Source organism: Diadema setosum, chromosome 5, assembly GCF_964275005.1.
Source record: "Diadema setosum chromosome 5, eeDiaSeto1, whole genome shotgun sequence".
Lineage (NCBI taxonomy): Eukaryota > Metazoa > Echinodermata > Echinoidea > Diadematoida > Diadematidae > Diadema > Diadema setosum.
In genome coordinates, this window is record NC_092689.1 from 28433133 (window position 1) to 28455795 (window position 22663).

General features: G+C 39.4%; 1 protein-coding gene across 3 annotated transcripts in view; it reads right to left on the bottom strand.

Moving 5' to 3' along the window:
• The window catches only part of LOC140229250 (excitatory amino acid transporter-like), a 142577-nt gene that overhangs the window by 2529 nt on the left and 117385 nt on the right, over positions 1–22663 (bottom strand). For all 3 annotated transcript variants that reach the window (XM_072309526.1, XM_072309529.1, XM_072309528.1), the window contains 6 exons: positions 22151–22358; positions 14681–14723; positions 13692–13869; positions 7185–7311; positions 2313–2543; positions 1325–1519 (listed from right to left, as the gene is read on the bottom strand). In XM_072309526.1, the coding sequence (XP_072165627.1) occupies positions 1325–1519; positions 2313–2543; positions 7185–7311; positions 13692–13869; positions 14681–14723; positions 22151–22358 (982 nt within the window). The remainder of the gene's footprint in view (positions 1–1324; positions 1520–2312; positions 2544–7184; positions 7312–13691; positions 13870–14680; positions 14724–22150; positions 22359–22663) is intronic.

Here is a 22663-nt window from a genome sequence, read left to right on the forward strand (position 1 = left end):
TGGGTTATTCACTCATTTCTCCTACTTTGCAGAATACATGGTGTACCAGAAGAACTGAGACATTTAAGAAAATTGCCAGAGTCACGACTCTATAAAGTGACTGATGAAAACAAAATTGTATCTGTGCCACTCTGCAGAGAGAGTCAAAGAAAAAAACACCAACCAAAAGGATCTTTGGTTTACAAAAGCATGAAGATTGGAAAGCAAGTGGCAAATTTGGGAGAAAATATCACCACAACATGTGTCACAGAGCAGCATTATGCAAGCTGAATCAGATGATTAGCCTCATCTTCTACGCCATCTTATTTTAGCTTCCAAGTTGTTCTGTAGTTGTGTGGGAACATGGCTACTACATGCTTTATGCTTGACACACTGTGTCGGCGGAGGATTGCCAGGGAGGGAGCTGCCTGGTAGTGATCAGTTTGCATTCCTGATTTCAAGTTTCAAAGATACACAATCTTCTTTGAATGTATACCAGATGTGAATGTTACAAGCTGTTCAATACAAGATTTTAAAAAAAAAAAAAAAAAAAAATTGAAGGAAAAAGAAAAAGACGTTGGGTGAGTCAACATGCAGCATATCTTGAAAACATAATTTACTAGCTGTTGAATTCAGCCCGAAGAAAAAAAAATGTGAAGAGTGCAAACACACGTGCCATCTCACTGACAAGGTGAAACCTGATGATATACTTGTGCAGGTGTATTTGGAGAGGGCAAAACATGCTCGCTGCCTTCTGTGGTTAGATTTTGCAAATTGGTTGGATCCTGCAAATCATTTACCAGAACTTTAAAAAAAAAAAAATCCTTTATGATTTATCTTTTTGATTTCTGAAAGCAACATCAAATAAGTCCATTTCATGAAATTCTTCTGTCGAATTGTTTCTATCGCAAATGATAAAACAAATTGTCCTACATCAACATAAAACGCTACATCGACGTAAAACACTGATCAATTCAGTGCTTATTTACAGTGGACGTACAGTATCAATTAAGCCACTTAGAATATCTTGCCTTAGCTTGAAATTTACTGCTTATTCAAGGGAAACAAAGCACACCATATCTTTACCATCCTTGTTTGGCAAACTAATCTTCTGTGACAGCACACACTTCACTATCAAACTCTTGACAGACTAAGAATGAAATTAACTGCACCTCAAGTGCTGTATATCAATTCAAACCAATTTTTCTTGCATTTTACATGTATTTCCTCTTCAAACAAGAAATTCTGCTCAAAACACAGTTTATGCTAAACATACTGGTAACACGAACCTGGCAACACTCAAACACACAGAGACCCGCATTTGGTCATTTCCTGTTGACCTCACCTAATGGTGATGATTTTGCCAATGGTCATTGGTATCCCGTTGAGCTGCCCGATGAAGATGGTGGCCACAGCTTCATAGAGAGCGGTGCCATCCATGTTGACTGTAGCGCCGATGGGAAGAACAAATCTTGTCACTCTCTTGTCAATGCCAAGATTCTCCTCCAAGCAGCGGAAGGTGACGGGGAGCGTTGCAGAGCTAATTTTATTTCAAAAGAATATAACTATGCATCATGAGTCTTAAGTCTTACTGTTTCATCAAAATGGCAGTAAACACTTTATATATATATATATATATATTTTATAACAAGTTCTTCACAAAAACAGATCAAAAGCTTGCAGTTCTAGCTCACAGGCAAAAGAACATTCTATCTAAAGATGTGATGATCATCATACTATCTGTAAGACAATACATCTAGCTGTTTATGTATTCTTATTTGAATAAATAAAAAAAAGAGGAAACTGTTGAGAGAGGTTGTCCTGAAGGCTTGTAAGTAGAAAGAACTCGCACACTGCCAAATTTTGTGACATTTCAGACAGCTGATACTTACAAATGTTGCTACTGCATAAAGCCATTGTGCATAATACTTTCTTTGTCACTATTACTGTGATATATCTTGTGGATATTTGAAGAGTTTGATCACAAAATGACTTAGGTCCATTCTTGTTAATTTGAGATACTTGTGATTGAAGCTGCTGCAAAACAAGCAAAATAATAAGAAAATATGGGATATCTTAATCACAACTTCAAGAATATTTCTTGTTATGTAATGAGTAGGCTACCACTAGAAAGGTTTTGTTTTGCACTATCTGATGATGGACTTTGATACTTCAAAATGTTCAAAAATGGCACTTAACCCCTTTTGCGATCAATCTCTTCATTTACTGTGCTATGGAACAATATCTTAGCATTGTGTAGTGCCTCTTGCCAGTTCTCAGGGAGTTGGGGGGACCCCCTTTCCTCTCCCCATCTCTCCCCAATCTCTACCCACCTGGAGGATGTTGCCAGAGCTGTCAGCCAAGCCTGGAGCAGACCCCGGAAGAATGTGAAAGGGTTCTTGCGCGTGAAGGCGAAGTAGATGCTCATCAGGCAGCCCAGGTGTATGACGAGGCCGATGAGGACTGTGACCATGTAGAGGCCAAGGTTCTGGAACACCAACTGGGGATTCTCCATGTCCAGAATCTTGGCACAGATCAGGCTCATGATACCGATGGGGGAGTACCTGGATGCATTCAGGGGACGTGGTGGAAGGAAGCCATTCGTAACGACCAACTTCACAGTCAGGAGTCCTGCTTTGTTCTCATCTAATGCCATGAATGTCTTATTGTTACTGAACGCAGGAGCGCTTGACAGCATGTACGTATGCTGCTTTTGTGGTGAAAAGAGACAAATAAAGTCCTACAGTAATTTCAACAGGTTGGACATTGCACCTGATTGACAAATTGTCCTACATCAACGTAAATGGTTGGACATTTCATGCACACACACAATTTTTTTTTTTGACTGAGTCAGTGGTGGATCCAAAGGGGGGTGCACCGCGCACGCACCCCCTCTTTATTTTTTGTTAAAACAAAAGAAATAAAAAGAAAATGGGGAGCACGCACCCCAACGGCGTAAATCCATACTGAGGAGTGGGGGGGATGGTCACCATCACCACGATTACAAGCCCATAACCGGACCGGAGCAGCCTTTTTTTTTGGGGGGGGGGTGGGGGGGTGGGGGGGGGGAAGCTTTGTTCCCCCTCCCCCACACACACTTTACAGGGATCGGATGTCCCACTCTTTTGCATGAAATATAAAGTGGGAGAAAAGTGGCAGCAACAACATAAAGACTTTTTGTTCTTGTTGCTTTTTTTTTTTTTTTTTTGCTTGTCAGACGACTTTCGGCGGAAAATCAGACCTTAAAAGTATGAAAACATTTTTTTTTTTTTTTTGGAAATATCTGTGAGAGGGAGCGGAACGACCGAACGGGGGAAGGGTGTGTATGGGGGGGGGGGGGGGGGAGGGGGGGTATCCCTCTCCCACACGAGGAAGATTTTGCATTTTCAGACCTGAAATTCAGCGATCTGGTGCTCACTTGAAGTGGTGAAAATTTTGTTTTCTTTTCTTTAAAAAAACAATAAGAAAATGAAATATTCACAATATGTTATTGAATGACAAAATCGTGGTATTTCAGCTCTTGCTGTGCGACATCACTGTGAAGGCCTACTAAATAATGGGGCCTATCATCGGCGTAGACAGGATTTGATCTTAGGAGGAGCGGTTATGTGAGGGAACGAATCAAGCGAGGGGGGAGGGTATGGTAGGGGGGTTTCCCCCTCCTACGGTGAAATCTCTTTGCGTTGAAAATTTTGACATTTTTCAGTCCAAAAACTGCCGTTTGTAGCTATATTCTTCGCTTTGGAAATTAAGGGGGGCACACCAGGCGCAACTGCTGTCAATCACTGGCAGCAACATCAGGAGAATGGCATAGCGATTAAATGCGAGCGAGCGAAGCGAGCGAGCATGAAAATTTTAACATTTTACAGTCTAAAAACTGCCATTTGTAGCTATACTTTTTCGCTTTGGAAATTAAGGGGGGCCGCATCAGGCGCAACTGCTGGCAATTACTGGCAGCAACATCAGGAGAATGGCATAGCAGTTAAATGCGAGCGAGCGGGGCGAGCGAGCTTGAAAGTTTTGACACTTTACAGTCCAAAGACTGCCGTTTGTGGCTGTATTTTTTCGCTTTGGAAATTATGGGGGCACACCGGGCGCAACTGCCGGCAATTGGGCAGCAACATCAGAATGGCATAACGATTAAATGCGAGCGAGCGAAGCGAGTGAGCTTGAAAATTTTGATATTTTACAGTCCCACATGTCCTTTGTGGCTGTACTAGTATTTCTTCGCTTTGGAAATTAAGGGGGGGGGGGCGCACCGGGCGAAAACTGCTGGCAATTACTGGCAGCAACATCAGGAGAATGGCATAATGATTAAATGCGAGCGAGCTTCAAAATTTTGACATTTGACAATCCAAAAACTGCCGTTTGTAGCTATATTTTTCGCTTTGGAAATTAAGGGGGCGCACCGGGCGAAAACTGCTGGCAATTACTGGCAGCAATGCGAGCGAGCGAAGCGAGCGAGCATCAAAAATTTGACATTTTACAGTCCCCAAACTGCCGTTTGTAGCTATATTTTCGCTTTGGAAATTAAGGGGGCGCACCTGCTCACAATCACTGGCAGCAACATCAGGAGAATGGCATTGCGATTAAATGCGAGCGAGCTTGAAAATTTTGACATTTTACAGTCTAAAAACTGCCGTTTGTAGCTACACTTTTTCGCTTTGGAAATTTAGGGGGCACACCGAGTGCAACTGCCGGCAGTTACTGGCAGCAACATCAGGAGAATGGCATAGCGGTTAAATGCGAGCGAGCGGAGCGAGCGAGCTTGAAAATTTCGACATTTTACAGTCCAAAGACTGCCGTTTTTTTCGCTTTGGAAATTAAGGGGGCACGCCGTGCGCAACTGCCGGCAATTACTGGCAGCAACATCAGGAGAATGGCATACTGATTAAATGCTAGCGAGTGAAGCGAGTGAGCTTGAAAATTTTGACATTTTCCAGTCCTAAAAACTGTCGTTTGTAGCTATATTTTCGCTTTGGAAATTAAGGGGGGCGCACCGGGTGCACCTGCTGTAAATTACTGGCAGCAACATCAGGAGAATGGCATAGCGGTTAAATGCGAGCGAGCGGAGCGAGCGAGCTTTAAAATTTTATCATTTTACACTCAAAAAACTGCCGTTTGTAGCTATATTTTTCGCTTTTGTTTGTCCCACTTTTATTTGAGAACCTTCCCCCCCCCCCCATCGACGCCTCTATACATATTAGGTTTTTTTTGTTAAGTGAAAGATCTGCTGCACACTCTTTGATAAATTAGGGAATATACGTCTATGTCAAAAGTGTACAAAGTTTATCACTTATCCTGTATAGCGGACCTTTTGCATGTTCATGATTGCAATACAACGATCTGGTGCATAGTTCTGGCGATATTTGGACAGTTTTCCATTAAGAAAGTTCGAGATTTGTCCTCATCTTGGGAATTGCTTGGGGGATAAATGATTTGTCTGTCTAAACACTTCCTTTGGGGCGGGGCAAATGCCCCTTTGCCCCCCATAGATTCGACGTCCCTGATCTTCCCTTGGTATACCCATAGATGTATCCTGACTGAGTCATCAGTCACTGTCGTTTCTCAGGAATGATTCAGGAAATGGAGGGGATTCAATTATGGCGATAAAGTTGTTGTTATTGTTTGTTTGTATGTTTTCGTACATATTTTGCAGATGGTCCCCAGTTACTCGCGTCATAGCATGTTTACATGTAGACCTATACTATTTGACGTTGTCAACGCCTGAGCCATACCTTACAGTGTATGTCGATGTTACTTTCTTCGCGAGCGAGCGAAGCGAGCGAGCGCTTGAGAAAATTATACATTTTCCTACAAGATAGAATACTGTTCAGCTCTGTTACCTGTCTGAAGGCCGGCGTACAAACGTCATGCAATATGCCAACATTGATACAATCACATTTCTGCTTCCTCCATTTTTTCCCCTCAAAATTCAGGGGGGGATGTTTGTACAGGCCATCCCCCCCTCCTCCATTTCAGGGGGGGATATATCCCCCCCATCCCCCCCGGGATTTACGCCCATGACGCACCCCCTTTAATTTTGTAAAGGCGCCTCCCCTTTACGGAATTCCTGGATCCACCCCTGCTGAGTGGCGACAAATCTAAAATCATAGGGAAAGATACTCAAGAGTCACCCAGAAGAAGTTAAATTTTTGACCAAGTGGGGATTTTCTAAAAATATTGGGGCATAAGAGAGAATAGACTATGTTCTAGTTTTCAATGTTTCAACTTGATTCAATTTAGAAAAGTAATGAAATTCATAAATCATGCTCCATCTACAAAGACTAAACAAAACAACACAAAACAGGGTTACTTGAGCACTGAACAAGACTTTGAACAAGTTTTCTTGTTCACAGTTTCAACAGAGAGAGGGCACTTAAGGTATATTTGAAATGATGACTATTTGAACTTTAAGATTACAGCAAACTAAATGGTCAATCATGCTTTTATCAAAAGGAAGGCAAAAAAAAAAAAATCATATACAAGTTTTTCATGGAACCATTGAAACATACTGAAGGTGTTTCTAGAATTCTTATTTCCTCCTATCTCCTAAAAAGGAATTGCAAGTTGTGGTACATGAAATACAGGTGTCATTAGTAAAGTGCTTTACAGCACACATTCACAGTTTATGGCATTACTACAACAGAACATTTTACACCAAATTCGGATATTCAACATAATGTGATTATTGTGTGCCTTTGACACCGCCTCATGCTTCAGCTTCCTAGGTTCGAGAGGTGAAAGTGTCTTTTCACATCATGTAAAATTTGCGATACAAACCAGAGAACAGTTGACCCGAGGCAGACACTTATATTAACTGCTGGGAATGTTGGCAAGAAAACGTGGCGAGGATAAAATGAGTACAGACATCTTGGAGGCTAACCCCTTGAGTCAATCAATTCAATCACAGTAAAATAACAACCTTAACAATGAAAGGGTACAGAAAAGTGCAAGAGAACTGTTCAACTAGCAGCATGGCTCTCCCTTATGTTTGTAAAGGGCAATAATATGCACTCTCAATGCAGCAGTTAGCACTGCAAAATATGTTCGAATGTATTGATTTAACATTCGGCTCTATTGAAATTAATGATTGGATGCTTCTCCAAAAAAGAAAAAAAGAAAGAATTATATGCTCTTCTGCTTTTGGTAAGATAATAGGGAGGTAGGGTGACAGGGTGTGGCTTCATTGATTAACAACATACCACATGATGATGGACACCATTCTCATGGTGATGTCTGAGAGGATATCGAAGAATTCCACCATGACACGTCCACGAGGTCCCATCTGGCTGAGGAGGATGCCAAAGGCAATACAGAATGCAATGATCCCTGAGAAAATCGACAAAATAAGTCAAGAAATCGCTGTCACAGTCAATCAACAGATTAGAGTGTACACACTTGAAATAAAACAAACCATTCCAACAAATATGCCACATACATCCATTACAAAGTATCAGCTCCCATTTAAACACCATTGTAGGTAAGAATGAGCATTGTCACAAGGTGATGAAACATCACAGAGATGAAAACGTCATCTGAGAATGTAATCAATTTTGGGAGTGAAAATATGAAAAATGCTTCTATAGAATCAGCATGTCATATGCTAACATTTTATACTCCAAAAATGTAGAGGATTGAAAGTCTAACAAATTGAGTGGCAATTTGAAGAAAAATAGAACACACATTGTGCATAAAATGCTGACCACAGGAATGGCTGTCATCCATCCATTGTGGCATTCAGTGGACATCTTAAAAATGTGTAGAGTACCAAAGTACCAAAGTGTGATGTCATAGCCATTCATCACCATGGAAACTGGTTCTAAACAACCTCACCTTTATTGCTGCTAACAATGCTCGAAACTGGTTCCAACCCAAACTGTAACAAAAAACTGTGACATCATCATTTTGGTGCTCTATTGGTCTTATAATATCGTGATACATTTTTTCTTTTTAATACTTTTTGTGGTGATATGGTCCTACTTTTATTCTTCTGAAATTATGTTTTGTTTTTTATTGACTCTGCTATTGATATCAAAGCTATTATGTTATCATGTTTCTTTATGATGAAGGAGTCAAAGAAGTGTAATTCCTTCATGCATTGTCAAGAAAATTGGGCATTCTTGGGGGGACAGCTTATCAGTGCATCAACAAAATAATGTTAAAATTGTGTGACCTGGATGGGTGAGTCACCCTGTAGGATGTCATACCAATTAACCCATTGAGGACGGTTTGATTTCGCTACAACACACATTTTCCATAGACACTTGACCGAGTATACTCGGAACTCGTCCTCAACGGGTTAAATGGATTTACGTAATGTTCACATTAAAACTACTTTGTCAAGACCTGTCAACTTTTGCTCGAAATGGCACAGATATGTCGCTTAAAAGGTTTGAAGTCCTGTGGCAAGATATAAAAAGCTCTTTGTGGAAATAAAGACATTGTATTTATGACCAATAAACTTATCATTCCTCTGTATGTGAGTCCAGTGCCCAGTCATATACAGTTAAACACACCCACAAACACACACACACACACACACACACACACACACACACACACACACACACACACACACACACACACAGAACCAAAGTTCCCCCACATGATCTGAGAGAGTGCATTAACTTTCTAGTTTGGCTTGAGGCGACAGGTACCCCTCTGTGTCACAATGTTCCCATTCTCATAGCTCATATTGTCTCGCATATGATGGATGTACATTTGAAACCCAAGCCTGGGACCCAGCCATGCCACAGTTCATGTTTTGCATGCAATGCTTATTTGAAATAGGGATAGAGGGGCATGCTTGTATCAATAGCCTGTGACTTATAGCACAGCTTGTACAATGTGACACAGCGTGCAGTGGCAGCCACCTGAAAGCGCAACCCTAAAAAGAATAAACAAGTCCCAGGCCTCTAAGGTCGCCATGCCAACCAACAAAGATGCTTGGAAGTGTGGCCTACAGACTTATATCAGGACAGGGGCTCTGGATATTTGTGACTCATCCTGTGATATAAAAGGCAGAACAGGTGAACTACTTTTCTCAATGTGATAGTATACCAAAATCTGCACAAGCAAAAGGGATATCACGATTTACATTTAATGCCATAATCCTGAGGGAGCAATATTTTGAGTGTTTTTTTTTTTTTTTTTTAATAATTATCAAGAGGAAGTAGTTGTACTTAAATAAAAGATAGTAAGAGAAAGGATTTTGGGAGAGGGTTCATTGATGCTGCACAAAGACAAAAACATTTATCAGATTAGGATGTGTGCAGTGCAGTTACATTAGTACACAAATGTCCCTCTACTGTTAGTTGATCAAAACATTTTTGAGATAATGTTATTATGTCATGAAATATTTAAAGTATATTGACTAGAAGTAGAGTGAGCCTGAGAGACACAATGGTATCAAATCTCCTGCACCATTTACCAGTGTGAAGACAGAGGAGGCAGCTTTTTCACAGCAGTTATAAGAGCGCCATCTCTTGAGGGGAATAAGTGGTGTTTAAGCTACATTAAGATTGTTTGGACTGTTGATACCTGTAGGTATACTGTGAGGTCTTTTCTCTGTTGTATTGTACTTGTAAAATGCATGATGTGCTGCTTCCTGATATTCATGTGAAAATGAGACAGTAGAAATGGGGTATTGCCATGACATCTATTCTGTATTGAATGAATAGAAGCTCTACATCTGCAAAATGTTTCCTATGGTTGTATCACGGTGCTTGTGAAACATGTTCCCACCACCTACTACGACGAGATGAGGGGAAAGAAAAAGAGGAAGAAGAAGAAAAGAGGACCCTTGGCAGAATTCCCTTGGCCTTTCACCCTACATTCCCTACAAATAACTGGGAGTCTGTTGAGGTTAGTTGCCAATCTGTGCTCAATTCTCCTCTGCCCAATCAAATTGCATGCCTTCTCCAAGCTGGGCCAAGCCAACTCCTGTTCAATAAGGCTCCTTTGTGATGGAGTGACACACTTCAGGACTTTTTCTTTCGTGGCCTGAACCTTTCCTTTCAGGTATGGGATGTTCTCACTTGGACTGTTTGTACTAGGATTACCAGTGCAATCCTCTTTATGTTACAAGCAGCACTCTGAAACATCATCAGAATGATGATTAACAGTAAGCAAATTTTTGGTCTAAACACAATTCATCAAGTGTACACATCAGTGTTTCAGTCATGGTGACAATGTGATATTCATGAGGCAACTTTGTCTTTTGAGTGCTAAAGAATATCTCAAGCATTGGTTTGAAATAAGAGGAAATTCTTTGAAGAAGAACAAACTTTCCTGTCACTTCTCTCTATACATAACAAGTTGAAGCTTTATGCTGTGAACATAATCCTAATTAAAAAAATATGGAGATATTACTACAAGGTTAAAGAAGTGGAAGATAGTGGTGTGAAAATCTGAAAACACTATTAATGGCCAAATATTCAAAAATTATTTGAGGGCAAATATCTTTACTGAATTTGAAATGACATTCCTAGTCTATCAGGTCACTCATCTTTTCTATAGCATTCGTTTGAAGAGTCTATAATCTTGTTGCTGCATGTTAGCAAACCAGAAAATGCATCATGAAGTCATGTTAATGAAAATGATATCAAAGAACAATGCCTTTGTTCTCACATCAGCTTCTGAACTGAAAGTACTGAACCAAAACATTTCGCACTGCACCGAAACATTTCATACTGTGAATCTGCATGTTAAATCTACTAATGTTTATTTGCCATACGATAACAAGGAACTTTGCCAATCTCATTCATGCGGAATACACACTTCTGCTGTATGTCTTCCACATGGCTGCTGACTTTTGATTTCCACCCTCCCACCTTCTTCATAACCACTCAAGTGCACAACCACCTGTATGTGTGTGAGAAAACAGGCAGAAATGGGTCCTGATTGTTCCCCCAAACTCCAGCCAACAAAGGTGCGATTGTAGGGCAGCTAGCAGGTGAAGACAGAATCCATCCTATTTCAATGCAAGAGCTTAAAGCACTACTTCACAAATGGGCACTCCCAAATTATCTAAAAGTATGGGTGACATATGTCAAATCTTTCATGGATTCCATGCGTACCATATACGCATTATTTAACAACCATGGTAAACTTCAATTAACTTTAATTTCTGTTGATGACTTACATTACAACACTACCAACTTGGTACCAAGGTACACTATGGAAAAAAAATCTAACATCTAAGATGAACCTATTCTGACAAATATGCATCACTTTTAATTGTCTTACGTGCAATAGGTGAAGAGATACATAGACACAGAAGTAGACAAGGGGGGAGGGGGGGGGGTCTTGTGCTCACCTATTACCAGAGAACATAGCAAATATTTGGGGGTGTCCATTTTCATATTTTCTATCACATTGGCAAAAAGATAAAAGCATATATAAATTTTGACCATGCATACATGGAACTACTTTAAATAACCTTGAAAGTACATTCACTAATGTATTTACTCACTCAGAGTATTTGTGGTTTAACAATTTTATTTTTTTTTTTTGCCTTTAAAATCTCTAACTTACAGGTTCTGAAATCAATGGGGGGGGGGGGGGGGGGTCTGGCCATGGTGTCTATTTGTATTCATATGTATATATGTCACCCTCTAGAGAGATAATGCCTGCTAAGTTTGGTGACAAATTTGACTGTGTGTGTCCAAGAAGAAGATGGAAATGTAAAAAAAAAAGGCCCCAATTTGATTCCCCCTTGATAGAAATTGCAATGCAATGATCTGTTTAATTCCAAAAATAGCTGCAGAATATCAAGTGGCAAGAATTGATCCCTTTCTTTTCCACCCCCTTAAAAAAAGACAGAACAAAACAAAACAAATCTAGTTGCTTCATGTTCCAATTCAGTTTGGTTACAGAACAGATTTGAAAGAGCAGGGGTAAATGAAAGCATTTAAAGCTGGAAACAAGATGAAAGAGGGAGGAAGTTCAAGGAGAAGGAGAGGTGGGAAATCTTTCTAATGTCAGTTGGAATCAGTTCCCCCTCTTCCTCGGGGTATTTTTGACAATGCGGTCAAGTTTCACGGCTACCAGCACATGCGCATTATAGAGAGCCAAAAAAGGCGCAAGCATATCATGTATGTTGTGAGAGAAAACAGGATTTTGTTGGAACAATGTGTGCATGCAATGCATGACAATCCCTTGGGGAGATGAGCATATTAATATCGGTGTGAACAGCATTTCGACCACCTTGTACCTCCATTCAAGTCAGTGCTATCTTCACTGGAAAAAAAAAAATCAAACATTTTAAACCTTACAAGTCTCCCTAGGATACTGGCATGGGTTAATTTGTTTGTTTGAACAGCCCTTCATCTACCTTGCAGCATCATCCTAGGCTACACTACCCATTAAAGAGGAGACAAAAACAACAACAAATCCAAACATTGCAGCATATAACATGACTGATGAATACAAAAACAAACAGCTGTTTGATTTTTTTGTGCTATCTTCACATCATTACCATTAAGACTTATACTGGCATTCAAAATTAGTCATGATGCACTTCAATCTAGTAAGAAAAGGCAAACAAAAAACACAACTCTTGCGATCAAATTTCCTTCATATTTTGAAGAGCTGTAAGACTCTGAAGTCAGTGATAGACATAAGTGACACTTCTGGAAACAAACTGATTTTTTTTTTTAAAAGATGTTTACAGTTACTGCCATGAATAAATTCACAATAACAGCCAATAAGAAAAATCATTAGCTACACTCCCACTCTTTCCCAGAACAGGTGTCACTGTTAATAAGTTAGAGATCATAGCAAGTGAGGGTTTTGTATTAATACTCAACTTTGTGTATCTTATGAAAAAATGATTTCATCCGAACATGTTACTCTTTTGATGCAAATTAGTTGTTCAAATAAACCTGAACTGAATGTAGTTATTTATTAAGGCAATGCCTCACTTCAAAGAAATCATGTCTCTAATTCATACATAATGTCCACCACAATCTGCACAATACTTGTGAAAATAAAGCAAGTCAAATCACAAAGTGAACATCCTATGCAAAACTTATTCTCGAGAGGCACACAACAAAACTATCATTGCCACTTTGTCATGTAATATTGAAAAAAAAAATAGAGACTGATAATCATAAGCTCCAGTAATTTACCACGTCTGAATGAAAGAGAAAGAAGCTCAAAACTTTGACAATGTATGCTTCTTTTCTTCTTCTCCTACTGTGATTATTTTCCTTCTCATGTACCTTCTGAGCTAGGTTTTTAACAATCTCATGTAATATGACTACACTTTTCTCTCTTCCCAAAGGCCTACCTGTCTCACCCATATTGACAAACATGTTATCACTATCTGTCTGTCCCTTCATCTGTATGCATGTTAATATTGACTGTAAAACAACAAGCTAAGAAATATGATATGCTACTGTGGAAGCTAAATTTTGTATTTTTTTTTTTTTTTAATCATTAGCAATCTCTAAACCTACAGAAGTCATGTCTTGTACCACCAGGATGTGTGCTCAAACATCTAGGAATTCAAACATGAATTCCTAGATTGTGGTCTTAGTGAAGTGTTCACATACTGCCTCAAAATAAGCATATCATTACAGGTCTGCCCTCTTAAGCAACATGCTTTCCTGCACACTCTCAAAAACAAACTTGGTCGCATGGATTAGAAGTTGATTTTCAAACAATATGATCCAAATTGCGAGTAATGTACCGGAACATAAACTTACCCAGAACATTCATGCCATTCTTAAAGCCAACTTTACGCACCATCCGAGAGCCAAGAACGACTGTCTCATAGTGGGTAAGATTCTCTGTCTTGTTGAGACCGTCTTCAAACACAGTGATGTTGGTAACATTGTAGGGCACCTCTTCTGTGATATCCTCCTTGACCAGGTAGGTTTGCGTCTGTCAAAGAAATAATTAAATCATCTATCAAACCTATTGTCTTTTTTATATAAACAAGAAAAACATGAAAACAAAACAAGAGATCTGTAGGGATACTGCTTATCTGAGCAGCGCACTTCGCCTTAATGGCACTCCCCACCCAAGGAAAACTATTTCTAAAATCTTGAGATTTGGGATTGCTTGCAGGCCCCTTGGGCAACAGCCTTCTCATTTTGGGAATTTGGGCCCAGCCCTAGGGAACCCCTGGAGCACAAACACCATAAATACAAACTATAAACCCCTCCCCTCACTGATGATATTGGTTTGGTCAAATTCAGCAACCTGATTTCAAGAAGGTGAATAGGAAATGTTAACAAAAAAAGTTATATAAATGAGCTAATTTAGAACAAATAGGTCTTGCCCAATTGGGGGGGGGGGGGGGGGGTTAAGGGGCACCACCATATGAATCAATTATAATCCCCTCCCCCCTATTGATGGTTCTTGCCAAGTTTGGACAAAATTCAGCCACCTGTTTTCAAGAAGATGAACATGGGGAAAAGGTGACACACGATGCACACCACATGACCGACATCTACCATGCACAAGAATGACAATGGACACAGGATGACAACTGCTCACAACAGCTCACTTGAGCTTAAAAAGCAACAGAATGGGGATGATACACAAAGGCATATTCAGCTGGAAATAATAGTGAGATAAACAGGTTTATGGCCTAGGCTGGCAGACGAGCACTTAGAGGTAGCCTGCATATGGGTAACAAGTTTTGGACAAGCCTCTTCATTGGATATGATGGCAAACCACTTCCACTTACCTGCTGGAAGCATGCCTGCACAAGGTTTGTTGGGAAGAAGTTCCTGTAAAGATAAAGGAAAATACAAACTGTGAAAGATGCACTACATTAGCTGAAGTTCTGGAAAGGTTTGCAGACTTCTCATGTAAAGAATAGGAAGTTAATCTGGGAGCTTCTCAAAGTATGATATAAAAGAAATAAGGTGATTGGTCTGAACATGAAACCAATCTTGCATCAATAACTAAATACAAACAGCACAAATTATTTTTTCTCCACTTGAATAATACTATGTACATATGAATATTATTGGCCATGATCAATTCAAGCTCATTAATGGAAATATGAAATCATCATTTTAACTGTCTGGGATATGCACCTCCTGAAATACTGTAATGTGCATACTTGACAGTAATCATTGGTGTATTATGGATTTTATGAAACAAAAGTTTAATTATTCACCTTTACACATTCTTAGAAGCAGAAATGAAACAAGTTTTCACACTATGGTTACTGGCTCCTGTAACAATTATTTGCATAGTCAGAATGTGATACATATTAACTGAATATGCAGAAATCTTGCAGACATCCAATCAGATCTATGTTGCTGTTTGCAATTTAGATTTTCTGCCATTCTTCTGTTACATCATCAATTGTTTTACAGGGCGTACTGTTATTCCTATGTTGTGATCTGTTCTGAGCGTCCTGGACAATGATACCTGCAACAAGAGACCCACGGGTTCAGGGATCACCTAATCCACACACCTGGCCTTAATGGGAACTCGCCTGGGACAAACCATTTCATAAATCTTGAGATTCGGGACTGAATTTTGGTATTTGGGTCCCAACCTAGGGACTCTCCTGATGGCACCATCACCATGGCACAAATTATAATATCAGATGAAGGTGTAAAAAATGATGTAAAAGAACTAATTTGGAATATTTTTGCCTCCCCCATCTTCATTTTTACAAACTATGATCATTGAGATTGTTAATTCTTCCAAGTTTTATCAAAATCAAGCCACCCATTTTTAAGAAGATGAAAAAAAAAATAATCAGCTAATTTTAGGTATTTGGGCCATTCTTTAGTAGATCAGGTGATCTAAAGATGACAAAGTACTGAAAAAACCCCAGCAATAACATAATGATGAATTGCTATACTTCTCATATGGTGGATCTGTTTGCATGCACACAATACACATACATCTACATATACACACACACACACAAAAAAAAAAAAAACACACACACACGCACACATACACACACCGAAACAGGTGTAAATGTTCACAAATCATACACACAAGTAAATTTGAATATGATTCCTTATTAACTTTTAATGGATTATTTCATTCAACCTGTATAACCCATTTAGAACAGTTACAGTTAATACTTCAATTGGTGCCTCTACAAGCACCTGTCATACTTCTCTGGTATAAAGTTCTCCTCCCAGGAATTCCTGTTGAACCAATGATGGAAAACTGAGCAAAAAGATACTTTCTCCTTCACACAGGCAACTCTTAATTGTTTTAAGTAATGATTCATACAGGAACTCTAGTCTGGAAAGCTTTCACATTGACACAACTAAGGAATTTGCAAATGCTGCCTTGTGTGGAGGGGTTAGCTACTGCACAGCCCTTTTTTTTTTTCTTTTTTCTTTTTTGAGTAGTAGGGTGCACAGTAATGGCTGCAGTCAGGGACTTTCATTTTTGCTGCCACTTTGCATTTCAATCTGAACGAAGGTAGAGAATTAGTAATAGCAGCACACAGAATTCTACATTGAATTACCCCCAAGTTAACTTGTAATCAACTGGATATGTTGGTCTGAAAAGGGTAGGCCCTTTATGATCATTTACTGGCTGACATTGTCTTGTGATTGAGAGTTGATGGTTCCTTTATGGCAGTATAAACAATGAAATATAAAATGTTTACTATGGGAAACATTTGATCCTCGTATTCTGGGACAGGATCTCTAAATGTATTGTATAACCCAACTGCGCAGTCACATCTGGGTTCTATTAGAACACGAATTCTGCCGAGACAGAAGTCTGAGCTGCCATCGCTGTAAACATCATAGATCAAGGGAGAATCCAGCAGACAGAAGTATGTCACTTCATATTCCACATGCAGAGGTATAGTCAGCTAAAAGAGTATATTTGACTACCTTCTGAGAAAAGTGTTTTCAAGGGAGACAGAGTTGTGGACGAGATTCGTCACTTAAAAGATCGGCAGAACAGGGTAGCGAACAGAAGGCAAATAGAAGAACTGAGGGTGAGATGGAGTGGAAGGGATTAGACTGTAAATAAATAACAGATATGCAATCATATTTGATGAAATAAATTACCAAGGTTTTTGATGAGCACAAGATTGTAAGAAGTCATCTTACATTTCATCAATAACAAGTCCCTATAACTTGATTAATCTACAAGTTCATTTTAATAGCACCTTAACATACAGCTTCAACTTGGAACTTGTTCCTATAACACTGAGAGAGAGAAAAAAAAATGTATCTAAGAGAGGTCTATCATTCACACTACAAACTATGAATATGGTGTCTATAAGACAGTAACATTCAATTAACAACAACAACAACAAAACACCAGATTCTGTTGAAAATTTCTCCAAGAACTTGTGTCAATATGGGTGCAAATCTGCATGTATACATTGTTTACGTTATTAGGGGGAAAATTCTTTAAAAATACACACACACATAAACAAGGCATGTGTATATGTGGAGAAATAGAAGATAATGAAGTCACTGTGAGGACTTGCGTGGCTATGTTTCACTTTACGGGTCAAAATCACATCTAATTCCATTCCTAACTGCTAGAAACCCATGAAAAACAAGTATTCTATCAGATGGAACAAAGCTGCAGCCATTCATAAATACTGTAACAAGCTTTTTTAGGAAAGTAAATGAAGAGACAGACGAAGTTTTCATTCAAATGACTCAAGAAGAATGTGAAAATTAAAAAATGTTCACATTTCTATGAACCAGCGATATTTATCATGATCACATACAGCTGTATATGCATCACATAAAAATCCCGTTTAGTTTTTAAACATCTTGACACATAACATAACATAACACAACACAACACAACACAACACAACACAACACAACACAACACAACACAACACAACACAACACAACACAACACAACACAACACAACACAACACAACACAACACAACACAACACAACACAACACAACACAACACAACACAACACAACACAACACAACACAACACAACACAACTCAACACAACACAACACAACACAACACAACATAACATAACATAACATAACATAACATAACATAACATAACACAACACAACATAACATGAAATAACATAACCTAGCATAACATTAAGAACATAACATAACATAATAACTATTCACCTGCTCTTTGAGATAGCAGCAAAATGTCTTTTCCTTACGCAGTGGAAAGTTTTGTCAAGCTTTCCCTTCACTAGGCTACTGGATGTGACACAGTTGTAATAAAGAAGAGAGGAGGTTCTCTCCCTACACTTTCTTTTGATCACATCTTTCTTAAGGGAATTCCTGCATCTATCAACTTGATATGTCAAAGATATCTCAGGAGAAAAAAGACAGAAACAAACAAACAAAAACGTTGAGGAAATCTATTTACATTCCCTGCTGAATACCTATTCAATGCATGCAATGCATGACTTGCCGGTAGCTATGGCCATTACCCCTGAACACACTACGAGTAACTCGATGTTCCCTGCTAAAGACTGAATTTTGAATGAGCCAGTTGTTATCAAAACAAACAAATGAACAAACAAACAAACAAACAACAAACGAACAAACACACACACAAAAAAAATCCAATCACTGGTGAAGTTATATAATGTTTAGATTAAGAAACTGAGATAAGATGTAATAAATCTGCAATTTATTGTTTCATAGAATTTGCTACAGTGATCTCGTCCTCTCAGTTATATGTTTCCATGTTCTCCATGTTTAAGATTCCTCAAACTGCTTGCTGTCTCTTTTGGATAAAAATATGCTACAAATTTAGTCGATAGCGACAAGGGGGTGGGGCTGGAAATTCAGCAAGAGGGGAATACATAAAACAAAACAGGAAAACAAAACAAAATTTCGGTTTAGGGCAAAGAGAGGCATGAGTGCACTGCAGATCTGTAAAATTATGACAGGTAATTCCTATCGTGGAAAACACAAGAGGATTGAGTTCACCTCCTTCCAAATTCTTTCAGTATTAAGATATGCATGAAACTGTCCCTTTACTCGGTCATACACTCATTTACGTACTTAACCCTGGGGTAAGCTGTATATTATCCCTCATGCTGTATCAGTCGGGGTGATATCAGGTGGGTGCATATCCTTGTGGTAGTTGTAATATTGATGAATAATATGGCACAAACTCACTCAATGACGTAATAAAGTAGCTTTCATCCATAATTGTGTACAACACACCTCTTGGGTAGCCACAAATGTAAACAAAAGATTCAAGATATGGTATTTGGCAGCATAAATTTCATTTCAATTCAAGCACAACTTTGATATTCTAAGTGAAATATATTTTCATTTTTGCTTGATATGCAGGGAGGATGAAGTGCCAAAGCTGTGTTCCAAAATCATATGCCAGGATTCTAGAATGAAGAGCCAGTACAAGCTGTGTCTAAGACCCCATTTACAGGGTTGGGCCGAGCCCAGGCCGAGCCCAGCCTCAGTAGTGGTACTCGGCCCCGCAATTCTGTCCGTTTACAGTGGAGGGCTCGGCCCGGGCTTTTAATTCAAACCTTTCAAAATTTTGTCGTAGTGGCACTCTCCTTGTAAACAAACGATTATTATTAAGAGTGTGCCAGTCGCGACTGACTGGTACCGCATTTGGCCCAGTTTGCGTTTACAGTGAGAAAAGGCAAGGCTGAGCCCGGGCTGAGCCCAGGACGAGACTACCTCCAGAGCTTGGCCAAATGAGCGGCCGTTTTTGGTACCGCATTTGGCTTTTTGAGTGTTTACAGTGAAAGGAAGGCCAGGCTGAGCCTGGGGTGAGCCCGGCCTTTTCACTCACTGTAAACGGGGTCTATACCTGCACCATACTCTGTAATGATTGGCATCCCAGGTGGTTACAAGTCAACAGATAAAGGAAAGCCTGCCAACTGATTTAATTGTGTCATCCTTTCCGTGAAATCCAGTAATCGGGATACATGCCATTATATTTGGTCTGCTCCCCTTTGGTCCACCTCCTACTGTACAGTATTTGACAAATTTAATCAGTATTCAGGTAGCTATAAGCATCAGGATTAATGCTCAAGAACTGGGAAAAAATTGGGGTCTATGTTCACGGTTTAGAATTTACAATGTCGACATGGGTGAAGTTTATACTGTTGGATATATGTACACTTCAGGCAGCAAGCACTTAATCAAATGGGGGAAAAACTTAACTGGAATAGAATGACAACTGCTTCTAGGCATCTGTCAGAGGAAGTGCAAGGACATCAATTTGCAAGACATGGGCATAAAATACAGCAAGAGTTTTTCTTGTGTCTTGCAACCCGTAAGAAAATATTGTAAAGATCACTATTCTAAGAGAAACGCAATACAATCACGACGAATATAAATGATCCACATACAGTCAATGTCTCGAATCATCAATTAGTTTGACATTAATGTGAAATGACAACTGAGTTTTCATGAGATATGGCTTTCCTTACGGGCATATTGTGAATGAATCGTGGAGCCTTTTGTGATTTCCAGCTAAAATAGCAAAGTTACTCGATTCATTTCCCACGCTTTGGATAATTCTTTGTAACTGGCTGCAAAGTCACATTTCAATAGATGGCTTTGCACAAAAAAGAGGATATACTGTAGTACAGAGATCACAGTTAAAATACCTGGAAGACACAGGTGCTGTAAGAATGTAGAAAGGCTCCAAGAATGCCAGGCAGAATATATATTACTGAACACAAAAAAGCAGTTTCGGCCTATCTTTAAACTTAGTGAGTTTACTGTTGATTAAGAATTTGAAGGAAAAAAATCAAAGTTCAAAATATCAATATCCTTGAAAACATTCATTCACAAATACCTCACTGTAGTTACATTGCTTTCTTGCAGTAACATTCCATATTACTTTCCAAGATACAATACTGATCTGTTTTCTTTGAAGTGTTAAGGTATTAACTTTTCCTTCAGTGTTTCCAACCATAAAATGGTGAAAGCAATGAATGACAGAATACCACTGACAGTTTCTCCTCAGTTTTGTAAATGACTGCTAAAAGCATACATGTTCACTGCTGCTCGAGGATGGATGATGTAATCATTCCAGGAATCGAATGTTGACATCAACACTGGAAGCAGTTCCAGCATGCCACAATCATCACATTCTGTTCATGACCTCAATGATACCTCAAATGTCTGCTTTAACCTCCATTATCAACAATTTTTAGAGGCTAGAATGTGAACAAACAGCCCATCCCAATCAGACTAAAAAAATACCATTAAACAAAACTATCATTTCGTCCATGCTCTTGAAAGCAACCAAACATAGGCTGTGGCAGTGAACTTGTGTCACTGCACTTCAAAAACATTGTGGCACGGATATTTTTCAAATAGTGCTCACCGAGCATTGTGTAAGATGAGAATGGAAATGCACTAGCAGCTTTGCAGACCTTGTCCATAGCGCTTTGCAAACCTTGTTCATAGGTGGTCCGGAGCTCACTTGGGCTATCGTGAACTTGGGATGGCTGCATTTGCGGCATTATCATGAAACACACTCAGATGTATGACATGGAATGAGTGCATGCAACATGATATACGCTTTACCCAGCTTTCAGCAAACAGCAAAGCAAAGGTCACAACATGGCCTAGTTCGGCCCAAGCTATTTGCTTGAAGGCAAGGAGTCAAAGGAGCATTTGAGGTAGCCTAGTACTTGTTTTGTCAAGACTTGGCTCAAAACCACCTACTAAATCATTTGAGGTTGAATTAATCAGTTCTGGGAGAAGAACAGACTAAATGGGTATGGCCAAAGGCTTGCTCCTCATTGAGGGATGAGAATATTCAGTGTCATCTCACAATCACAGCAAAGTTTGTGTATGGCATGAAAATTGATAGTATGATTCAAAACAGAATATGAAGCAAGTAGCATTCTTTTACAACACATTATGATAGTCACAAGTCTGGCATGTGAATTAAGTCTTTTTTTCAGCTTCTTGACTGAAAAGGAAAATATATCGAAATGTTCTATTTTCAAGCATAGCATCAATTCAAGAGTAAACATTTCATGCTTCCTATTTGAAGGTGACCTGAAGAGAGATTAAAAAAAGAATAACGTTTAAAGAACATTTTTCTCACTCAACAGAACCTGCGGAAGAGGAGTGCTACCTTTGGGAACACTACGAACAAGCTTGAATAACAAAAACAGCAACAGGATCAGCAGCCATTACAAAAACAACAACCAAAACACCTATGTGGGGGTGATGGCGAGCTCATATTGCATGACTCTCACCTGAGGAGATCTAGGAAAGCATCGAGTGTGGAGAGCTCTTTTGTCTGAGTGCCTTCGCCAAGCTTCTCCTTGATGTTCTCCCGACCGGGGTGAATGGCGACGACCAAGATGATGCCGATGACGACAGCGATGCATGTTGTGCAGAAGTAGTAGAGCAGCGCCCGCGCACCAAGCTTTCCACTCGACTTGGCATCCAGTCCTGTCAGGCCTGCATGGAGAGTCAGGATGATAAAACCATGCCCTCAGAGTGTTATAGAAATTTTAGATTTCACCTCAGAAAACCTATGAATTTAGAATAAATCCTCCAATGCCAACAAAAATTTGCTATGATAGAATGTTTATTCCTTGTCCTCTTCAGTTTCTTCTCACTCTTGCACTATTCACCAAATACATCTCCTTCTCATGTAGTTCTCTTTTCTTTTTCTCCACACACGCACTCACAAACATTCTCCTCTCAAATTATATGGCATGTCTTTAGTTCTAGAAATGACATCAATACCCCATTCGACAAAG